The sequence below is a fragment of the Periplaneta americana genome, chromosome 8 (genome assembly GCF_040183065.1).
Source record: "Periplaneta americana isolate PAMFEO1 chromosome 8, P.americana_PAMFEO1_priV1, whole genome shotgun sequence".
NCBI classification, from domain to species: Eukaryota; Metazoa; Arthropoda; class Insecta; order Blattodea; family Blattidae; genus Periplaneta; species Periplaneta americana.
Window position 1 is genome coordinate 11,978,193 of NC_091124.1, and position 19,782 is coordinate 11,997,974.

The window sequence follows — 19,782 nt, forward strand, 5'->3', positions numbered from 1 at the left end:
TCAGTTTACAGCAGAACGCCGGAGAGAGCAGTCGCGTGTGCACAACTCGCTAACACAGTATAAAGGCTATTGGCCTGAGGAAGAAGCGAAGAATACAGTAAGAGAAGATGGAAAAGTGGTTACAGAAAGAGAGACATCAGGAAACGATAAAGTAAGTGAATTAAGTAGAGAGGAAAGGAATAATAATGCAGGCTTGAATAAAGTAGAAGTAGAAATGAAGAACCAGGTTTTAGAAAACTTAAGACTAAAGGTAGAAAACATCAGTGAAAAGATAGAAGAGTTGATGGCAGAGAATAACAAATTAAAGAAGAAGATGAGTGACTACGACCTCAAGATGAGGAAAAATAACTTAATAATTTTCGGGGTCGAAGAAAGGGGCCGGGAAAAAGAGATGGATACCTTTGAGAAAGTGAGAGATTTATGTGAAGTGATCTTTAATATCGAGTTGAGAGAAGAACATGTCGACCATACGTACAGGTTAGGGAACGGGACCAAAAGACCTATCTTCTTGAGCTTTATGAATACAAAAGTAAGGGAAGCTCCATGTATTGTGGGTCCCTATCACCACGGCATGGCGCGTCCTCAGGTTGCGGATAGAGGAGACGTCCTCCAGATATGGAGGGTAGCTGCGAATATATTGAATAAGCAGTCGTGGACAGCCGATAAGGGGTGGTCCTCCAGCTTGGGGGTTGGGCGAAGGGCTAACAACCCATCACCGTAAAAAACAGCTTGTTACGAATTCCTACAGTAAGCCTCGGAATAGGACTGATTCTCTGGCACGACCACAGCAAAGGAATAAGGTTTTGAGATTTGGCACTTGGAACGTAACTAGTCTTTATAGAACAGGAGGGGTAACATTAGTAGCAAAAGAACTAGCTAGATATAGAATAGACTTCGTAGGAGTACAAGAGGTTAGGTTAGATGGGAATGGCATATCACAAATAGGAGATTACTTGTTGTATTATGGGGAAGGAAACAATAATCACCAATTAGGAACAGGATTCTTTGTTCATAAAAGAATAAAATCAGCAGTAAAAAAGGTCGAATTTATCAGTGACAGGTTATCATATTTAGTACTTAAGGGTAGATGGTGCGACATCATAGTTATAAATGCTCACGCCCCTACAGAAGAGAAAGACGACCATATAAAGAATAGCTTCTATGAGGAATTGGAACATACTTTTGATCAGTTCCCTAGATATCACATGAAAATTTTATTGGGGGATTTCAATGCTAAAGTAGGACGGGAGGATATTTTTAGACCAACTATTGGAAAAGAGAGCCTACACGCAATTAGTAGTGACAATGGAGTTAGATTAGTCAACTTTGCCACATCGAAAAATTTAATTGTCAAAAGTACAACATTCCCCCATAAGGATATACATAAATATACTTGGACTTCTCCAGATGGATTGACACACAACCAAATAGATCACATCTTGATAGATAAATGGAGACATACTAGTATAGTAGATATTCGAACTTTCAGGGGTGCAGACTGTAATTCTGACCATTATTTGGTGATTGGAGAATTAAGAGAAAAATTATCAGTAGCCAAGCGAGTAGAGCAAAAAGTTAATATTACTAAATTCAATATTTTGAAATTAAAGGACGAGGAAGCTAAGCAAAATTATCAGGTCGAAATTTCGAATAGGTTTGCCACTTTAGAAAGTTCCGACGAAGTTGAGAAAGAATTAGATGTTAATAGCGTGTGGGAAAATATCAGAGATAGTATCAAAATTGCAGCTGAGCAGAGCATAGGTTATTATGAAACTAAGAAAAAGGAACCGTGGTTTGATGAAGATTGTTGCATGGTAGTAGAAAGAAGGAAACAGGCAAAATTGAAATTCTTACAGGATCCAGTTGAGGAGAAGAGAGATAATTATTTCAATGAAAGACGGGAAGCAAGTCGTACACTTAGGAATAAAAAGAGAGGTTACTTGAAGGAAAAACTGAATGAGGGTGAAACAAATAGTAAGAATAAAAACATTCGAGATTTATATAAGGGTATAAAGGAATTTAAGAACGGATATCAGCCAAGGGTAAACGTGATCAAGGATGAGAATGGTCACTTGCTTGCAGACTCTCCATCAATCCTAAACAGATGGAAAAACTATTTTGCGCAACTACTAAATGTACATAGGCCAAATAGAAATGATCGGGACGAAATTGAAATACAAACTGCTGAGCCATTTATATCCGAACCCACGCTTTCAGAAGTCGAAATTGCGATAGAAAATCTGAAAAAGTACAAGTCTCCAGGTATCGATCAAATTCCAGCAGAATTAATACAAGAGGGTGGGAGTGCATTATATAGCGAAATTTATAAACTTGTACTTGCTATTTGGGAAAAGGAAATTGTACCAGAACAATGGAAGCAGTCCATAATTGTACCTATTTTTAAAAAGGGGGACAAAACCAACTGTGGTAACTTTCGAGGAATATCACTTTTGTTGACGTCGTACAAAATTTTGTCCAATATTCTTTTGAGAAGATTAACTCCGTACGTAGATGAAATTATTGGGGATCATCAGTGCGGTTTTCGGCGTAATAGATCGACTATTGATCAGATTTTTTGTATTCGACAGATAATGGAGAAAAAATGGGAGTATAAGGGTACAGTACATCAGTTATTCATAGATTTCAAAAAGGCTTATGACTCGGTTAAGAGGGAAGTATTATATGATATTCTTATTGAATTTGGTATTCCCAAGAAACTAGTTCGATTAATTAAAATGTGTCTCAGTGAAACATACAGCAGAGTCCGTATAGGTCAGTTTCTATCTGATGCTTTTCCAATTCACTGCGGGCTAAAGCAAGGAGATGCACTATCACCTTTACTTTTTAACTTCGCTCTAGAATATGCCATTAGGAAAGTTCAGGATAACAGGCAGGGTTTGGAATTGAACGGGTTACATCAGCTTCTTGTCTATGCGGATGACGTGAATATGTTAGGAGAAAATACACAAACGATTAGGGAAAACACGGAAATTTTACTTGAAGCAAGTAGAGCGATCGGTTTGGAAGTAAATCCCGAAAAGACAAAGTATATGATTATGTCTCGTGACCAGAATATTGTACGAAATGGAAATATAAAAATTGGAGATTTATCCTTCGAAGAGGTGGAAAAATTCAAATATCTTGGAGCAACAGTAACAAATATAAATGACACTCGGGAGGAAATTAAACGCAGAATAAATATGGGAAATGCGTGTTATTATTCGGTTGAGAAGCTCTTATCATCCAGTCTGCTGTCGAAAAATCTGAAAGTTAGAATTTATAAAACAGTTATATTACCGGTTGTTCTGTATGGTTGTGAAACTTGGACTCTCACTCTGAGAGAGGAACATAGGTTCAGGGTGTTTGAGAATAAGGTGCTAAGGAAAATATTTGGGGCTAAGCGGGATGAAGTTACAGGAGAATGGAGAAAGTTACACAACACAGAACTGCACGCATTGTATTCTTCACCTGACATAATTAGGAACATTAAATCCAGACGTTTGAGATGGGCAGGGCATGTAGCACGTATGGGCGAAACCAGAAATGCATATAGAGTGTTAGTTGGGAGACCGGAGGGAAAAAGACCTTTAGGGAGGCCGAGACGTAGATGGGAGGATAATATTAAAATGGATTTGAGGGAGGTGGGGTATGATGATAGAGACTGGATTAATCTTGCACAGGATAGGGACCTCTGGCGGGCTTATGTGAGGGCGGCAATGAACCTTCGGGTTCCTTAAAAGCCATTTGTAAGTAAGTAAGTAAGTAAGTAAGGGAAGCTATTCTGAATAACCTAGGACGGCTCTGTGGTTCAGGGGTGAGAGTGGAAACAGATATGCCATTTGAAGTAAGAAACAGAAGAAAACAGCTACTACCTTATATGAAAGCAGCGAGGGCGAAGGGTCACTTTGCGAAAATGTACGAGGATAAACTGAAAGTGAACGGAAAATGGTATGATCTGGAGTTTTGCCTGAGGAATGAAGATCATCCAGAATTTGGACTAACGAGAAGAACGAAAGAGGACAGTGGACATATTTCAACTTTGCAGAGGGAAGCAACGAGAAGGCAACAGAGAGTCGACGTTAGCTACATAAGCGGAGGGAAGGAGCAGAAGAAAATCATCCCAACTTCAAGGACAGAACAAGTGATTGTCGCAGATCAACACATGGTAACAGGAGTGTATAGTAATGAGTTCAGGAACCCACATACTGACGTACGAGGAAGTGTAAAGATGATGGCACAGCAAGGAGAAGACAACAGTAACGTGATCATGCAGCGTAAGCGGATTCCTAGTCTACATACGATGGCGGTAAGGTTAGCGCACTCCAGAAGGAATGCTGGCAATAACGGAACAAACAACACAGGCGCTAGAAAAAAAGCGAGGGGTGATAAAAAGAGAAACCAAGAGTCAGGAAGTGACAGGGAAGAAAGCAGTGTAAAGAATAAGAGTGCAAGTGCAAGTGGAAATCTAGTATGTGAAAGTGACAGCGTGGGGGGGGGGGGAAATAAAAGAGGAATAGAAGAAGAAATAAATAGAAAGAAAGACAGACATAGAAATAAGACAGAGACGAACAGTAAAGAAAGGTCAGAACCTGAGACAGCTAAGGATATAGCAGAGATATTTGATATGTTTAAAAAACAATGTGAGGATGTGATCAAAAGTGCAAGTAAAGTGAAATTGTAAATGATCGAGAAGTATAGGGGAGAGAGAGAGTGTATAAGCGATGTGTAGAGATAGATATAAGTATTTATAGGAAGTGAGAATAGTGACAATGGATTAGGTGTAAGCAGATTAGTGAGAAAGTGAAAGTGAGCGCAAATAAGAATGAGTGAAAATAGTGAGAAAGGGTTAAGAGAAGTGAACAAGTGACAGCATAAAATTAGTACTAACATTTGAACATTGGAACAGTAAATGAATAAAAGGTCAATAAATAAATAGGTCAAATAATTCAATATAATAATTTATAGATAAAAATTGAAATTGAGATTTTAGTGAAAAGAGTTAGAGGAAAAGGCGGGTGAGAAAGAAGTATATAATATTAGATATATTAGGATTAATGAACAAATAGAGAATAGCAAATGAAATGTAGGAGAAATACTGAAGGGGAGATTTACCAAGTAACAAAAAAGGTACATAGTGTAATTGGGAGTTTTGGTGTAGACGTGTACTGCAAATAATGTGTTATTGTAATAATATGTTAATGGTGGCACCGGATACAGAAATGTGAGGTACACCATTACATGTAAAGAAGTGCTGTGAAGAAATATATATCATATCATATCAAAAATATATTATATGGTAATTCACCATTACTATCAGAGATTCATATTTAACGCTGCTGCCATTTTATATTTTATTCTCTAGATAAAAATTTAACGGCGACTGAAAGCATGGAAAAGCTTATTCCGAAAATATAGGCCTACTCCGAATAATGCACTATGTCGTGTTTGTACAACACATTTCTCGCGTAACCATGGAATTAATTTTAACAGGATTTTATTCCGTGTTCGTACAACTGGGCCTAAGTAAAATAACAAGATAATAAAAAAAGGAGAGAGAGAGAGAAAGAGAAAGGGGCAATCAGCGAGTAATAAAATCGTCAAGTCGCCGATCGCCTTTTAGGCTACCTAAAAAATCGAAAGGGCGAAATTAGGGTACATTCGATCTTCTTTTACAAGTTAGGATTTCTCTTACTACTTCTGTTCCCTAATTAATCCCACCATTGTCACACTATCAGAAAATTTTGTTAGACTTCTTAACTCTGAGCGGTCCCTTTAATCTGTGAACGTGTGTGTTTGTTACAGAGGGTGGGCTGCGACCTCAAGATCGGCTCCATGAAGAAAGTGGACGCGTGTGGAGTGTGTGGCGGAGACGGGCTGTCTTGTGCCCAGCCGCTGTACCACTGGGAGGAGGCCGCCATGTCCCTCTGCTCGGTCACGTGTGGAGGAGGTCAGTCAACCACATTACAGTACCGAGGACTGCATTTATTTCGATTAAGATGTACACTTTTTCTTATATTTTAATAACTTTATAATAAAATAAATTAGAACTATTGTAGACGTTGGTTCACCCGGTATGGCATAGTTGCGCCCCGCGGTCAATTGGGAAGCCTAGGCATGGCATAATTGCGCCCCGAAGAAACCAGGTAGCAGAATGGACATGGCATAGTTGCGCCCCGAAGAAACCAGGTAGCAGAATGGACATGGCATAATTGCGCCCCGAAGAAACCAGGTAGCAGAATGGACATGGCATAGTTGCGCCCCGAAGAAACCAAGTAGCAGAATGAACATGGCATAATTGCGCTCCGAAGAAACCAGGTAGCAGAATGGACATGGCATAGTTGCGCCCCGAAGAAACCAGGTAGCAGAATGGACATGGCATAGTTGCGCCCAGAAGAAACCAGGTAGCAGAATGGACATGGCATAGTTGCGCCCCGAAGAAACCAGGTAGCAGAATGGATATGGCATATTTGCGCCCCGAAGAAACCAGGCAGCAGAATGGACATGGCATAGTTGCGCCCCGATAGACATAGTACACACGAAAGTGATTGTCATAATATAAACTAATTACTTACAAATATTACAGTGATAGCTGCATTGAAATCAGGTAGGTCTAGCATATGATCAATTTTACTATTTAAAATAACACTTTTTTATCGATCACACACAATAAATGAACTGCATTTTTTGTTTGTACATCGATATCTTAACCCTACGGTACAGGGTTTCGAAAATTGAAACTTAGAACCATTGTGAATTATTAACTCTTTACCCTTTTCACTAATCTTAACATTCATTTTAAATTAACCTCACTATTATACACCACAGACGGTGTGAAAATCACTAATAAAATGTCAGAGACTGCTAAGCCCCCATATTCCAACGGCTCACTCATTTCAATATGTCAGTTAATAAAGTGTTGCCAACTTCATGGTGTTCATTTTAACAGTAGGCTATTGATAATCACTACATAAACAGTAGAAAAACAGCTAATAAAGTACTGCCAACTTCATGCTGTTCATTTTAGCGGTAGGCTATCGATAATCACTGCATAAACAGTAGAAAAACAGTTAATAAAATATTGCCAACTTCATGGTGTTCATTTTAACGGTATCGATAATGAATATTAAATCGCATAAGAAATCAATATAGTTAGTTGATTACGAGGCTCGAGTTCCCGTAATGTCTTTTTCTCTACCTATTTCATCGGGGCGCAACTATGCCATGCCCTTTTCTCTACCTGATGGGAACGGGGCGCAACTATGCCCACAAAACAGGGACCCATTTTTATCTGCTGCATTTTATCTGACCGTGGGGCGCAACTATGCCCTGCCAGTTAACCCTTTACAGCATAGTGGTTGTTCAGAACCACAGTTTTCTTTCTTTCTAAATTTTATGGCACAGAATTCCACAAGGAACCATCTCTTGAGTATACATAGAGGTGCCAGTTGTGTTTTGAAATTGTGTGCAGAGTTAAAATGTTGAAAAAAATTGATCGAAGCTTTGTTATGATACATGATATAAAAATTAATCTGTGCTGCAAAGGGTTAACATACCGGGTGATTCACGAGGAGTTACCGCCACTTACGGAGCATATTTTCGAATACATTTTGAGCAAAAAAGTAATATAAACATGGGTCCTATGCTCAATATTTTCTTAATTATACTAATTTGAAGTTACGATGAAGGCTGGGTGGAGCGGAGAAAAATTCTCTCCGGCATAGAGTTTTCAGCTCTACGTCCTGACGCTTTATCCACTAAGCCACACCGGATTTCTGTTCCGATACCGGATTGAATCCTCTCGGTTTAAGTTCCATCTCTTGGTTTCCCTTTAGTGACCAATCCTCATCCAGTGTGTCACAATGTCCAACACATTACGTGCAGAGGTGCACTCATTACGAGTGACTAAGTGGCCTGGATCCGACGGAATGAAGACCATCTTAAATTACTAACTGATTATTTACGCACATCATATTATTATTATGTACCGAAGTACGTATGATATTTCCGTGCAGGAATTCTGAATTACCAAATGATGAAGGATTTATTAAGGGGAGAGGATGTCCACCACTGTGGAGTAATGATCAGCACGTCTGGCTATGAAATGAACAGGCCCGGGTTCAAATTCTGGTTGGGACAAATTATCTGGTTGGGGTTTTTTCCGGGGTTTTCCCTCAACCAATTGAAGTGGAATTGCTGGTTAATTTTTGGTGTTGTACCTCGGACTCATTTCGCTACCATTAACTCATATATCATCATCATCATCATTATCCATACGATAGTCCGTGCTGTACTTGTACAAGAGCGCGGCCATCCAATCATTTGCAAGAGTAGGAGTGATAAGCATAATAAACCTCAGGCTACAGAGTATGTCTTCGCGTCCCTCCTCCATACAAAGAAAAAAAGGGAGAGAGGATGGTGAAATTTCTAATTTCTTTGTTTCTAATTTAAAACTTAGGGGAGAGTCCGGTAGCATCGGACATCGGGTAGTATCGGACAGTGCGTTTCTTTCATCTACCACCATATGGTAGTACCTGAATGACATGGTTACGTTTCTCTATGCGACATCACAGAAACGTAACCATGTCAATCAGGTACTATCATCGTGTGGTAGATGAAAGAAACTCACTGTCCGATATTACCGGCTGTCCGATACTACCCGACTCTCCCCTAATGATATCTTTAAAGATCTGCATAAATGCAAGTAAGACGAAGACCATGATCATAGGAAGACAAGGAGGGTGGAGCGGAGAAAAATGATATTTTATGTTGGATTATTCAGACTTAAATTATGTTGAAGTGAGCATAATTTATTTAGATTTCATTCAGTACAGCTAGTGTCCTCTATCTTGGCTCTGTAAATATTGCATTCGCTAGCAGGGCCATTCGTTCCCGTCTTGGGCAATAGAAGAGATTTATCTTCCATCCATTAGCTTAGATGTTTTTCCTTTGTCCTGGCTATCCTGTGTTGTCCATCGGTAATCCTGTGCGGTGCTGATCACACACCAGCGAGGCCCGCAGTGTATGCTTATTGGTCAAAAGTTAATATCCCCCCTACACCGCATTGGATTGTGAATCGGTATTAGAAAGAAGAGATAAAATTGACGTAGAAAAAATTCAGTAAGGTTGAATTTTATTAGAAATGCTGTATCAGATTGTATTTCATTAGAGTACAGTATGATCGGGTAGCTTAGTTGGTAGAGAAATTTGGTACGGACTGGATGGACCAGGATTCAATTCGGGGTGGTGGCGGGATTTTTTCCATTGTCGACTTCCAGAACGGCCCCTACGTTCACACAGCCTCATATCAAATTGAATCCCAGGTCTTTCCCGGGGATGAGGCGATCGAAGCGTGTTGCCTACCACACCATCTCATTGTAGTGCCGACGTAAAAAGAGCATGGAGCCGACCTCCACGCTGATGTCGTTGGATACCGTTAACTAGAGGAAAGTGTTTGTTTCGACCAGAGGCTAAAAAGGAAATACATGACAATATAATGTTAGTATGTACAACAGAAAGTTAAAGGTATACCTAAGACAAAATTGAAACAAAAAAAATATGCATAAGCCAGAGAATTATCTGTAGTAATGTCACGAGAGGCCTGAGATTTATTTGGGAAATCTCAGACCTCGAGTGACATGTATTAGGACTATTTCGTGAATAAAATAAAAATGTAAATAATATATTCCTAAACTTCGATCACAAAATATTAATAATTGTATATTAACGAATAGCCTACTTAACCTATTCAGACATTGTAAAGTTGAAATATTCGTAGATGAATATCGATTACTGAATATCGATTACTGCAATAAAGAAATTCGATGTTATTATTCAGTAATGCCAATTGCGAAAAGTGAAATACAGGTTTAACAATGTTAATTGCATGTACTGCACTTTTCTCTTATTATTATAACATAAATACATTTTCATTATCTGCTGAAATCATAATTTAATTTAACAGTAACAGTGGGGACAGCTATATACCAATGCTTATGTATTCATAGCGAGACAAGTTGCTACACAGTGAAGCCATCTCTGTATAGATAGGCCTAATTACATTTTATATTACCAGACTTTATTTGGATCGACTGTTCGGAATACATTATATTGATAGGTGTGTGAGTTTTGGTATTAACGATATGCGCGATACGTGTTAAAAACTTAATTTTATGAATGGAAAATGCATATCCTTCAATGAAAGTCCAAAATCAGTTAAATATATCCCCGAATTTTAGCGAAATTAATAGAAATTCACGAAATAATTTCATAATCACGATATTTTGTACAAAAATCAAGTTTTAATGAGAATTTTCACGAGAAATTAACCTTTCTTCCAAATAAAACGTGAAAATTTTCTTCGTTATAAAATATACATGAACATTTCTACATATTTGATCGTTCATCATTACATACGCGTGACATGTGGCAACAATGTACATGAGATCAAGAAGGCAATGCCGTCACTCCCTCACAATCGAATGAAATTGAATTATGAATTTAATTAATGATGTAAACAAGTTTGTTTCAAAGGGATTGTTTTAATAATAATTTTAAAAAATATTATTTTTTTATTTTTAGGGTGCGAAATATCCGCGAAATTGCTTGTATTTTACGAAATATTAAACAAAATTAAACCATTTTTACCACAGAAATCAAGGTAAAATAATCGCCATAAAATCAAACCGTATATTGTACTGAATTTGATTAGACATGCCTTTGTTGAACTTTATTTGCTTTAATTTCGATTGTGTTGGATTAAATTGAGTTGGATTCAATTCGATTGGATTACACATCGTAACATTTCAATGGTTGCGAGTGGCTATATTGCCTTACATTTTATTATTCGATTTCAGTCATACTGCATTAAATAAAACCTTGGCGGTCTCCTGTAAACTTTGGAGGGTACACCACACTTCGCTTGGTTCTGGTCAAACCTGCCATCAGTTCCGGTCGACCTCTCTTTCTTGCCTATAAACCTCAACTGTTCCCTCAGTTCCTGCGGCTTAAATTTGAATCGACAGCGACCAGAGAGTTGATGAAATGCTGGATGTTTACTGCATGACAAAAACTGCAAGTTCTCCCCAAACTGCGGCAACGGATACGCCGCTAATTCCGCGGGGTGTGGGGCCTGGACAGCCGCCAGAGACAGACAGCATCTCTGCAGTATAAACAAGACTCTGCATCTGCAATATTAAGACCCGGCTTCAGAATTTAGAATCCATTAAGTATTGTCGTTATTGCTCTGTCCACAGAATAGACGCTTGCTCGATCGCAGAATTCTTTCTTCACTTCTCTGAATTAATTTGTCAATAAAAACTACATATACAGGGTGATTCACGAAATTACATCAGTACGTACGAAGCTTTTGTCCCACGTCGGCTGCACTTTTTAACCTTTATATCGACAGAGTTGACAACGAATGGAAATTAAAATTGAACACATTTTAAAGTGAACGACAGAAATATTAATTTTATTTTATTTGCTAATGATCAAGTTCTTTTAGCACATTCTGGGCAGAATTTATATGTAGCTGTTAATATATTGTTCGAAATGACTAGTCGTATACTTTCACTTTTTACATAACTTAGAAGTACAAACATTCCCTGCAATAAGCTGTACACCATTCTCAGACAATTAGAGAAAACAAAATAATCCTGAATGTATATGCCAGTAAATATACACTAATAAATTAAAAGACATTACTTTTCCTGTAACAGTACGAGTGCAAATACTCCTAAGCAGAGCTCAGATTTCTATGACACGTCATACTTCTATCCTGGTCTCTTTTTAGAAACTTAGCTTCAATTAAACATAGTTCTACATTTTCTGAACAAGATAACACGGTTTTTACTGGTCATATAAATTGATATTTTCTCACAGTTTAGTAACGTCATATTTGGCTAAAAATCGTATAAAAACATATTTTTTAATATTGCAATTAATCGTTTTAACAGTTCTTCAAGTATTATTCACATTTTTTTTGTCAATAATGGCAAGAGATTTTGTTTGCGTTTGGTTAATTTATTTGTTTTGAACTTCTTTGTGAAAAATATTTCGTTAAATGAATTTTTAAGGTAACTGGATTCGCCAGCTGTAAGTTGCCAATAAAACAAAGGACGAAAGATGTTAGAAATATAGCCAATAACATTATGTTTATCACTTTTTCCTTTGGCTTTCACACTACACTTCAAGGAACAGAATTCAGAGTATATTTCGTTTTTAAAAAGAGGCTAGTGACACAAGTAAGGAAGCACAAACGTTTTCCGGTGACGTGACTGTTTTTGGAAAATCAAGAAAATGAGCAGATATAAATACACTATTCTGTTGAAACTTATTGTTTGCCAGTATATTTTGAGCTGTCTCAATAGACGTAGTTTTACTGCAGTCCAACGAATTAACCACATCTTTAACTACTTGTAAACGCTTACTTACTTATGGCTTTTAAGGAACCCGGAGGATCATTCCTGCCCTCACATAAGCCCGCCATCGGTCCCTATCCTGAGCAAGATTAATCCAGTCCCTACCATCATATCCCACCTCCCTCAAATCCATTATAATATTATCTTCCCATCTACGTCTCGGCGTCCCCAAAGGTATTTTTTCCTCCGGCCTCCCAACTAACATTCTATATGCATTTCTGAATTAGCCCATGCGTGCTACATATCCTGTCCATTCTAAACGTTTGGATTTAATGTTCGTAATTATGTCAGGTGAAGAATAAAATGCGTGTAGTTCTGCGTTGTGTGACTTTCTCCATTCTCCTGTAACTTCATCCCTCTTAGCGCCAAATATTTTCCTAAGAACCTTATTCTCAAACACCCTTAATCTCTGTTTCTCTCTCAAAGTGAGAATCCAAGTTTCACAACCATACAAAACAACCGGTAATATATCTGTTTCATAAATTCTAACTTTCAGATTTTTTGACAGCAGACTAGATAGTCCCATTCTGAGGCTTATTGTTTGGTTTCGTAACAAGCTGTTTTTTTACGGCGATGGGTTGTTAGCCCAGCTCCCAAGCTGGAGGACGTTGCATAGCAAAATGTCGATCGAACCACGTTTCACATCGGGTTAACTCTGGTGCAGGTGGAAATGGAATATTAGTATATATATTAGTAGGTTATTTTTCGATGCTGTGTCAACATCTTAGGTTATTTAGCTTCTGAAGGAGACGAAGATAATAATGCCGATGAAATGAGTCCGGGGTCCAGCACCGATAGTTACCCAGTATTTGCTCATATTGGCTTGAGGGAAAACCCCGGAAAAACCTCAACCAGGTAACTTTCCCCGACCGGGATTCAAACCCAGGCCACTTGGTTTCGCGCTCTGTATATTATATAATAAAAGTACTATTGTTGAATATGTGCATTGATAGGTGGAAATAATTAGTGCAATAAAATTGTCAGAAATGTTTGTGTCCCTAATTTGTACTTACGAAAGTTGGCAAGCCTATCTCTGAATGAGAAGTTTCCAGGCGAAATTCCATCGCTTTCTAATACATGTAGTACAGTGTTCTCTTACATATTCGTGGACTGTGTAGATCTATTAAAATACACAGCAGGACAACAATGAAAGTAAATGTGTTGTGTTGCAGGGTACAAGATGTCGCGGCCGGTGTGTGTGAACCGGGTGACGGGCACAGAAGTGGACGAACAGCTCTGCAACGCGTCGCAGCGTCCGGAACGCAAAGTTGTGGAATGCAACACTCACCGCTGCCCAGCCAAGTAAGTCCTGCTCGCTTCCGGCTCGTTACACTTGTGAGGCTCTGGATTTACACTCATACGACATGGAAACGGGGAGCTTCTCTTTCCCTGCACGAGTACATCTCAGGATCTCCCGAAAATATAATCCGTTATGTTACTGTAGCAATATTTGAAGATACTGTATGTTAGGCCTGTATTTAATAATAATAATAATAATAATAATAATAATAATAATAATAATAATGTTTTATTTTCGCTGGCATAGTTAAAGCCATAAGGCCTTCTCTTCCACTCAACCAGCCTTAATCAATACAATACATAAATTTAAATTACAAATATTTTCACTACACTTAAAAGGTTCTCCAGCAATAATCTTCACTACACATTTATTTAAATTTAGATAAATCTATAAGGTAAAGTAGTAACTTCATTTATGAGCTAATTTAATTCAATTAATCACTGATTGACTAGGAATATTCTATAAAGCAGGTATGCTTATTCTCTGACTCCCGATTACGTTCTGTAATCACAACCTTCGAATGTAGAGCGTGCTGTTCCTCGTTCGAAGCTCGACGGATGACTGCGGAAAGCAGTTCAAGTACTTAAAGTCTGTGTGACGTATCTTGTCTCATTGTGAAAAGAGAGGGAAAAGAGATATGTCTTACTTCGTCTGTATTGTTATGGCGATGGAGGAGTGGAGCGGTGCCGTTCATCCATCCAGTGGCGGAAGGAACCAGTTGATACATTCTGTAGCGCAAAATAAAATTACAAAAATATCTCTCTTCGTACTGTGTAGTTCCGTCACTGAGCTTGTCTTTCAAGAAATTGAGTTCCGGTAGCCTGTACAATAACAAGGTTTTGAAAGGAATCCTGAAAATTTACAACCCTCCTATAATCTCCACCCTCATTTGAAGGGACTTGGTTTTATTGCTACTGAGACAAGATAAACCTTACCAGGTATAGTAAACGCACGAACAGTGCGGAACAATGACACAGTCAAAACGATCATTCCGTACAGTGTGGGAGGAAGACTATTTTTGTTGTGAAAACGTAAAGTGTTTACTATGCTGTAAGGTATTGTCAGGAATACTACTGAGCAACATAAAACGACATTATACGCTCTGCCATCCAGAACATGCCGAAATGAAAGGGAAGCTGTTTTCTGCAAAATGTATTCATATGTCAACATTTTTATTATTATTATTATTATTATTATTATTATTATTATTATTATTAATATTATTATTATTATTATTATTATTATTATTATTATTATTATTATTATTGTTGTTGTTATTATTATTGTTATTGTGGTGATTTTATTCCAACAGAAATACATGTTATGATAAAATAATTTTTTAGGGGTGCAACGTGCTCTACAGTTTTGAGAATTGAAAGCACTTCATGATAGGCAAAACATTGAAGAGAGTCGAACAATTCAGAGTCTATGCTTAGGAGCAAGTTATGTAGTGTGTTGGGAATTAACTAAGGCACTAGAAACCCTTCACGGATGGTGAACTTGTAAAGAAATCTATGGTGCCTGAACAAAATATAGTTAATTACATCTCTGTACTGGAACAGCTCGAATGTGAATTCACAGAACACAGATTTAATGATTTTAGACGTATGGAAAGTGATATTAATCTTTTTGTTAATCCTTTCATAGTAAATTTAGTACAGTCTGTGAGAGTGCAGTTCCAGGACGAGTTAATTGATTTACAAAGTCACGTAGAATTCAGAACTAAATGCGGAGAATATGACTTGCCAAGCATAGAAGTATTCAAAAATGAACAAAACGCAATATCCCAAGATGAGCTTATTCGCTGTCACTCGAAGTACAGTAGCCTATGTGTGCAAACAATTATTTTCGATAATGAAGGTTGCTAAATCCAAAAATCCAAACATATATCCCGATTAACAGATGAGAATCTTTTGTGCAGTGCAGTAAATTCGTTAATATTGTACGAAATGGAAATATAAAAATTGGAGATTTATCCTTCGAAGAGGTGGAAACATTCAAATATCTTGGAGCAACAGTAACAAATATAAATGACACTCGGGAAGAAATTAAACGCAGAATAAATATGGGAAATGCGTGTTATTATTCGGTTGAGAAGCTCTTATCATCCAGTCTGCTGTCCAAAAATCTGAAAGTTAGAATTTATAAAACAGTTATATTACCGGTTCTTCTGTATGGTTGTGAAACTTGGACTCTCACTCTGAGAGAGGAACATAGGTTCAGGGTGTTTGAGAATAAGGTGCTTAGGAAAATATTTGGGGCTAAGCGGGATGAAGTTACAGGAGAATGGAGAAAGTTACACAACACAGTACTGCACGCATTGTATTCTTCACCTGACATAATTAGGAACATAAAATCGAGACGTTTGAGATGGGCAGGGCATGTAGCACGTATGGGCGAATCCAGAAATGCATATAGAGTGTTAGTTGGGAGACCGGAGGGAAAAAGACCTTTAGGGAGGCCGAGACGTAGATGGGAGGATAATATTAAAATGGATTTGAGGGAGGTGGGATATGATGATAGAGACTGGATTAATCTTGCACAGGATAGGGACCGATGGCGGGCTTATGTGAGGGCGGCAATGAACCTTCGGGTTCCTTAAAAGCCATTTGTAAGTAAGTAAGTAAATTCGTTGGAAATAGATTTCCGATTACTTGCAGAAAAGAATAGGCCTACACATGTTGAATGTGGAATATGAAAATAACATTATCTATGATATAATAGTATCATAACTGTATAAAATATAATAAATAATGTAATAACTGAATATTTCATTTTTCAAATCCAGTTTATTATCCGTATTTGTAAGACAGTGAGAGCGATGCCACGGGCGGTGCTGCAATGTAGTTGCGGAGCCCAGTCCGTACACTGTGTGTGTTATGCAGTGCAGCATCATCCGTGTAATCGGCGCTTTTATAATTTTGAGCATACCTGCTATAAAGAATGGCCCATAACTCACCGTACCCCTTTCGAATTGCATAGATATTATCATTTATAGTTTATACAACATAATTATACAGGGTGTATCAAAAGGTCAGGTCAATCCTTAAGGATGTGATTCAGGACCTTATTTGCAACAAAACATCCTAATACACTTTTTCAATATCCATCCCCGTTTCCGAGTTACACGAATATCACGTACCGTATCTATCCCCATTTGATTCCACACCTAATGGACCTGTCTGCTTGAGAGAAGGTAGGCTAATTGTCAGTTGTCTATAGCAGATGCTCAAAATGTCCCCCTCTCGCACGAACACACGCTTCAGCACGTTGTCTGACCTCTCGCTGCACATTATCCAATCCGTGCTGATTTATCTCCATTGCAGCCGTGTTAATCTCTGTAACGAGCTCTTCCCTGCTTGCTATCTCCGTTTGGTACACTTTCTTCTTCATGCAGCCCCAGAGAAAGAAGTCCAATGGTGTTAGGTCTGTAACTCGTTCCGCCTCATTATAGCATAGGTTCCGTGTAAATGTTTGGGCAAGCATTCTTGTTGATACAGTGATTGGCCCAATTTATCATTGAGGACAGAATGAGAGCTGAAGATTACCTGAATTTCGTAGAAGGTGTGGTTACGCCGATGTTGGATGACATCTATGTTATCAACTAGACGATGCTCCATTATATTTCAGACTTCCAGTACGCTAATGGTTATATCACCATTTTCCAGATAGATGGATTGGAAAGGGTGGTCCCGTTGCCTGTCCAGCCCGGTCCCCAGACTTAACACCGAATATACTTAGAATACCACCTGGTGGCTTTTAGCGTATTGCGACAAAATAAGTAAACAAACTGTTGGTAGCTGTGACTGGTGGAATAAACATCGTGTCAAATAACGAAGAGTTTTCAGAAGGGGTTCGCGACGGGAACAGTTTGGCTGTGGCGCATGCGCGGACCTCTCATGCAGTGCCAGCGTGATCCTTACCTGGATTTATTTTCGCGTGTACATTCCAGATCAAATCAAGAAGTTCTCTTCGTGCTCCGGTTACACATCTTGCATATACGAAGGTTACTTTTGGATAGTTTAGAATTTTATTAACCAAGTCCAAGTATTTCGTGCATACGCAGACACCCAAGATGGTCCTGTCGCGAGCCGCATGTGAGTTTTGAAGATGTTCGAGATTTTTCACCTGCGCCATCGTAAGACGTATCTAATTCCAGAAACATGAAATACACTACGGAGCTGCCAAAATTCCGCTACGGTTGTGGATACTGAGTGAGTAGCCCTAGGCCTATGGAGGAATCTGGAATGTGTTAAGAGACCACAGAATTAGGTTATAATATTATGTTTTCTGATATAATTCATATTGTTTGAAAATAAAAGTTGTGAATTATATCCATTTTATTTTAAATTTATTCTCAGACAATGCTTGAACATCGATAAAGATAAATTTGAAATCAAACTGTTACTTATTCTTATATCTATAATAGCAGCATAAATTTTAATTTACTTTCAAAACTACTAGTAATTAATTATTATATAAGATTACTTAAAGTTCGAAAACATATAATAAGCATATTTTAATACATTTCTTTATAAATAATTGATTAAATGGCGATCTTACTCGTGTTAATTATGTAAGCATGTGCGGCTTACAGCTGTTTCGGTGCTACTTGACACCATCCTCAAAGCCTTCTGTGTCTCGGCGTCATCTCAACTTCGCTGCCTGTTGTGTGGGTGCGTTCGTGTTATGAAGAGTTGTGTCAAATAGTGTTTGTTCTGAAATTGATCAGGGTGTGTTTTAGTGTGTTTGTACATTTCATATTATTCTAGTGTGTTGAGTTTTTGGTTTTTGGGTTGTATGTGTAGGATTTCCATGTCTGTATTTATGTTATTGCATGTGTGGTTGGCATTAGTTATGTGGCTATTGCTTTAATGTGTTCTTTGTATCGAGTTTGGAATGATCTGCCTGTCTGTCCAAAGTAGAAACTGTCGCATTTAATCGCCATTTAATCAATTATTTATATTCAAGTGTTAAAAGTAGTGTACGAAAGATTCAACATGGAACATTTCTTTACTTACAGACAGAACACAATGCCTATTAAATTAATATTTTTTGCACATAGCAAATGTTAATGTGTTTCTGGTTCTATTCTATCAATCCTCCTGGAGGGGAGGGCACAGACTGGGACTGCTCTCGCACGTAGGCCACTTGGATGGGCCCATTGTACTACTCGGAATGGAATGATGGGCATGTCCTAACCCTCCGCGCTACAGATTCCCCTATGGGCCGCCTCCGAACTCCCCCTACACCCTGCAGAATTCCTTTTAACTTTCCACATAGGCTTCACCGCGGTTCCTCAACCCCGGTCCCAGGGGAAAGCCCACGTTACATAGCACTATCACCAGCAACTAATGACCACATACCAAGTTCGGCAGTGGCCCGCAGCCGACTTTACATCAGGGTTTAAGCTAGAAAATAAATAATTGTCGCAAAAATGCACACATGAAAAATTATATTTGTGCAAATTGCGAAAAGCTTGTGCAATATTCTAAATAATTGTATAGAAAGATATACAGTAATTCGTAAGGTTTTCAGAAACAAAAAGTTATATTTTTTTTTCTTGGAATTTTATTACTTTCAATCCATCTTATCCCACTCTAGATGACTCATGTAAGTAAATTATTAGTTATACGTATGTTTAGAATCAATAATTGCTGCTGAATTTACGTCACATTAAAATGCATTAATTTTATGGGCACTCTAAACTTTGAAATTCTTTACGAGTAGGCCCTTCAACATTTATTGTTAGCAGAGTGCTAACTCTTTTTGCTGAAAGACGGTTTCTAATTACAGTTTTTACAACATTCATGCAACTAAATTCTAGCTCACAATTTACAGTATGGGATAGAATTGTATAAATCAATTAGAAGAAATTGTTTACTTAACTTGTTAACTTACATGAATTATACCAACTCTTTGAAATCCATTCCTGAACATTATTGCTTATTGCCTTCTTGAGTATTCCCATGCCATTAGCATTTCAGTTTTTAGTAGGTTATTTTACGACGCTTTATCAACATCTTAGGTTATTTAGCGTCTGAATGATATGAAGGTGATAAT

The 19,782-nt window shown here is 38.0% G+C and overlaps 1 protein-coding gene across 1 annotated transcript in view; it reads left to right on the top strand.

The window, feature by feature from the left end:
• Positions 1-19,782, top strand: part of nolo (no long nerve cord) — a 600,625-nt gene that overhangs the window by 293,710 nt on the left and 287,133 nt on the right. The window contains exons 5-6 of the mRNA XM_069832206.1: positions 5,803-5,947; positions 13,592-13,721. Coding sequence (XP_069688307.1) covers positions 5,803-5,947; positions 13,592-13,721 — 275 coding nt within the window. The remainder of the gene's footprint in view (positions 1-5,802; positions 5,948-13,591; positions 13,722-19,782) is intronic.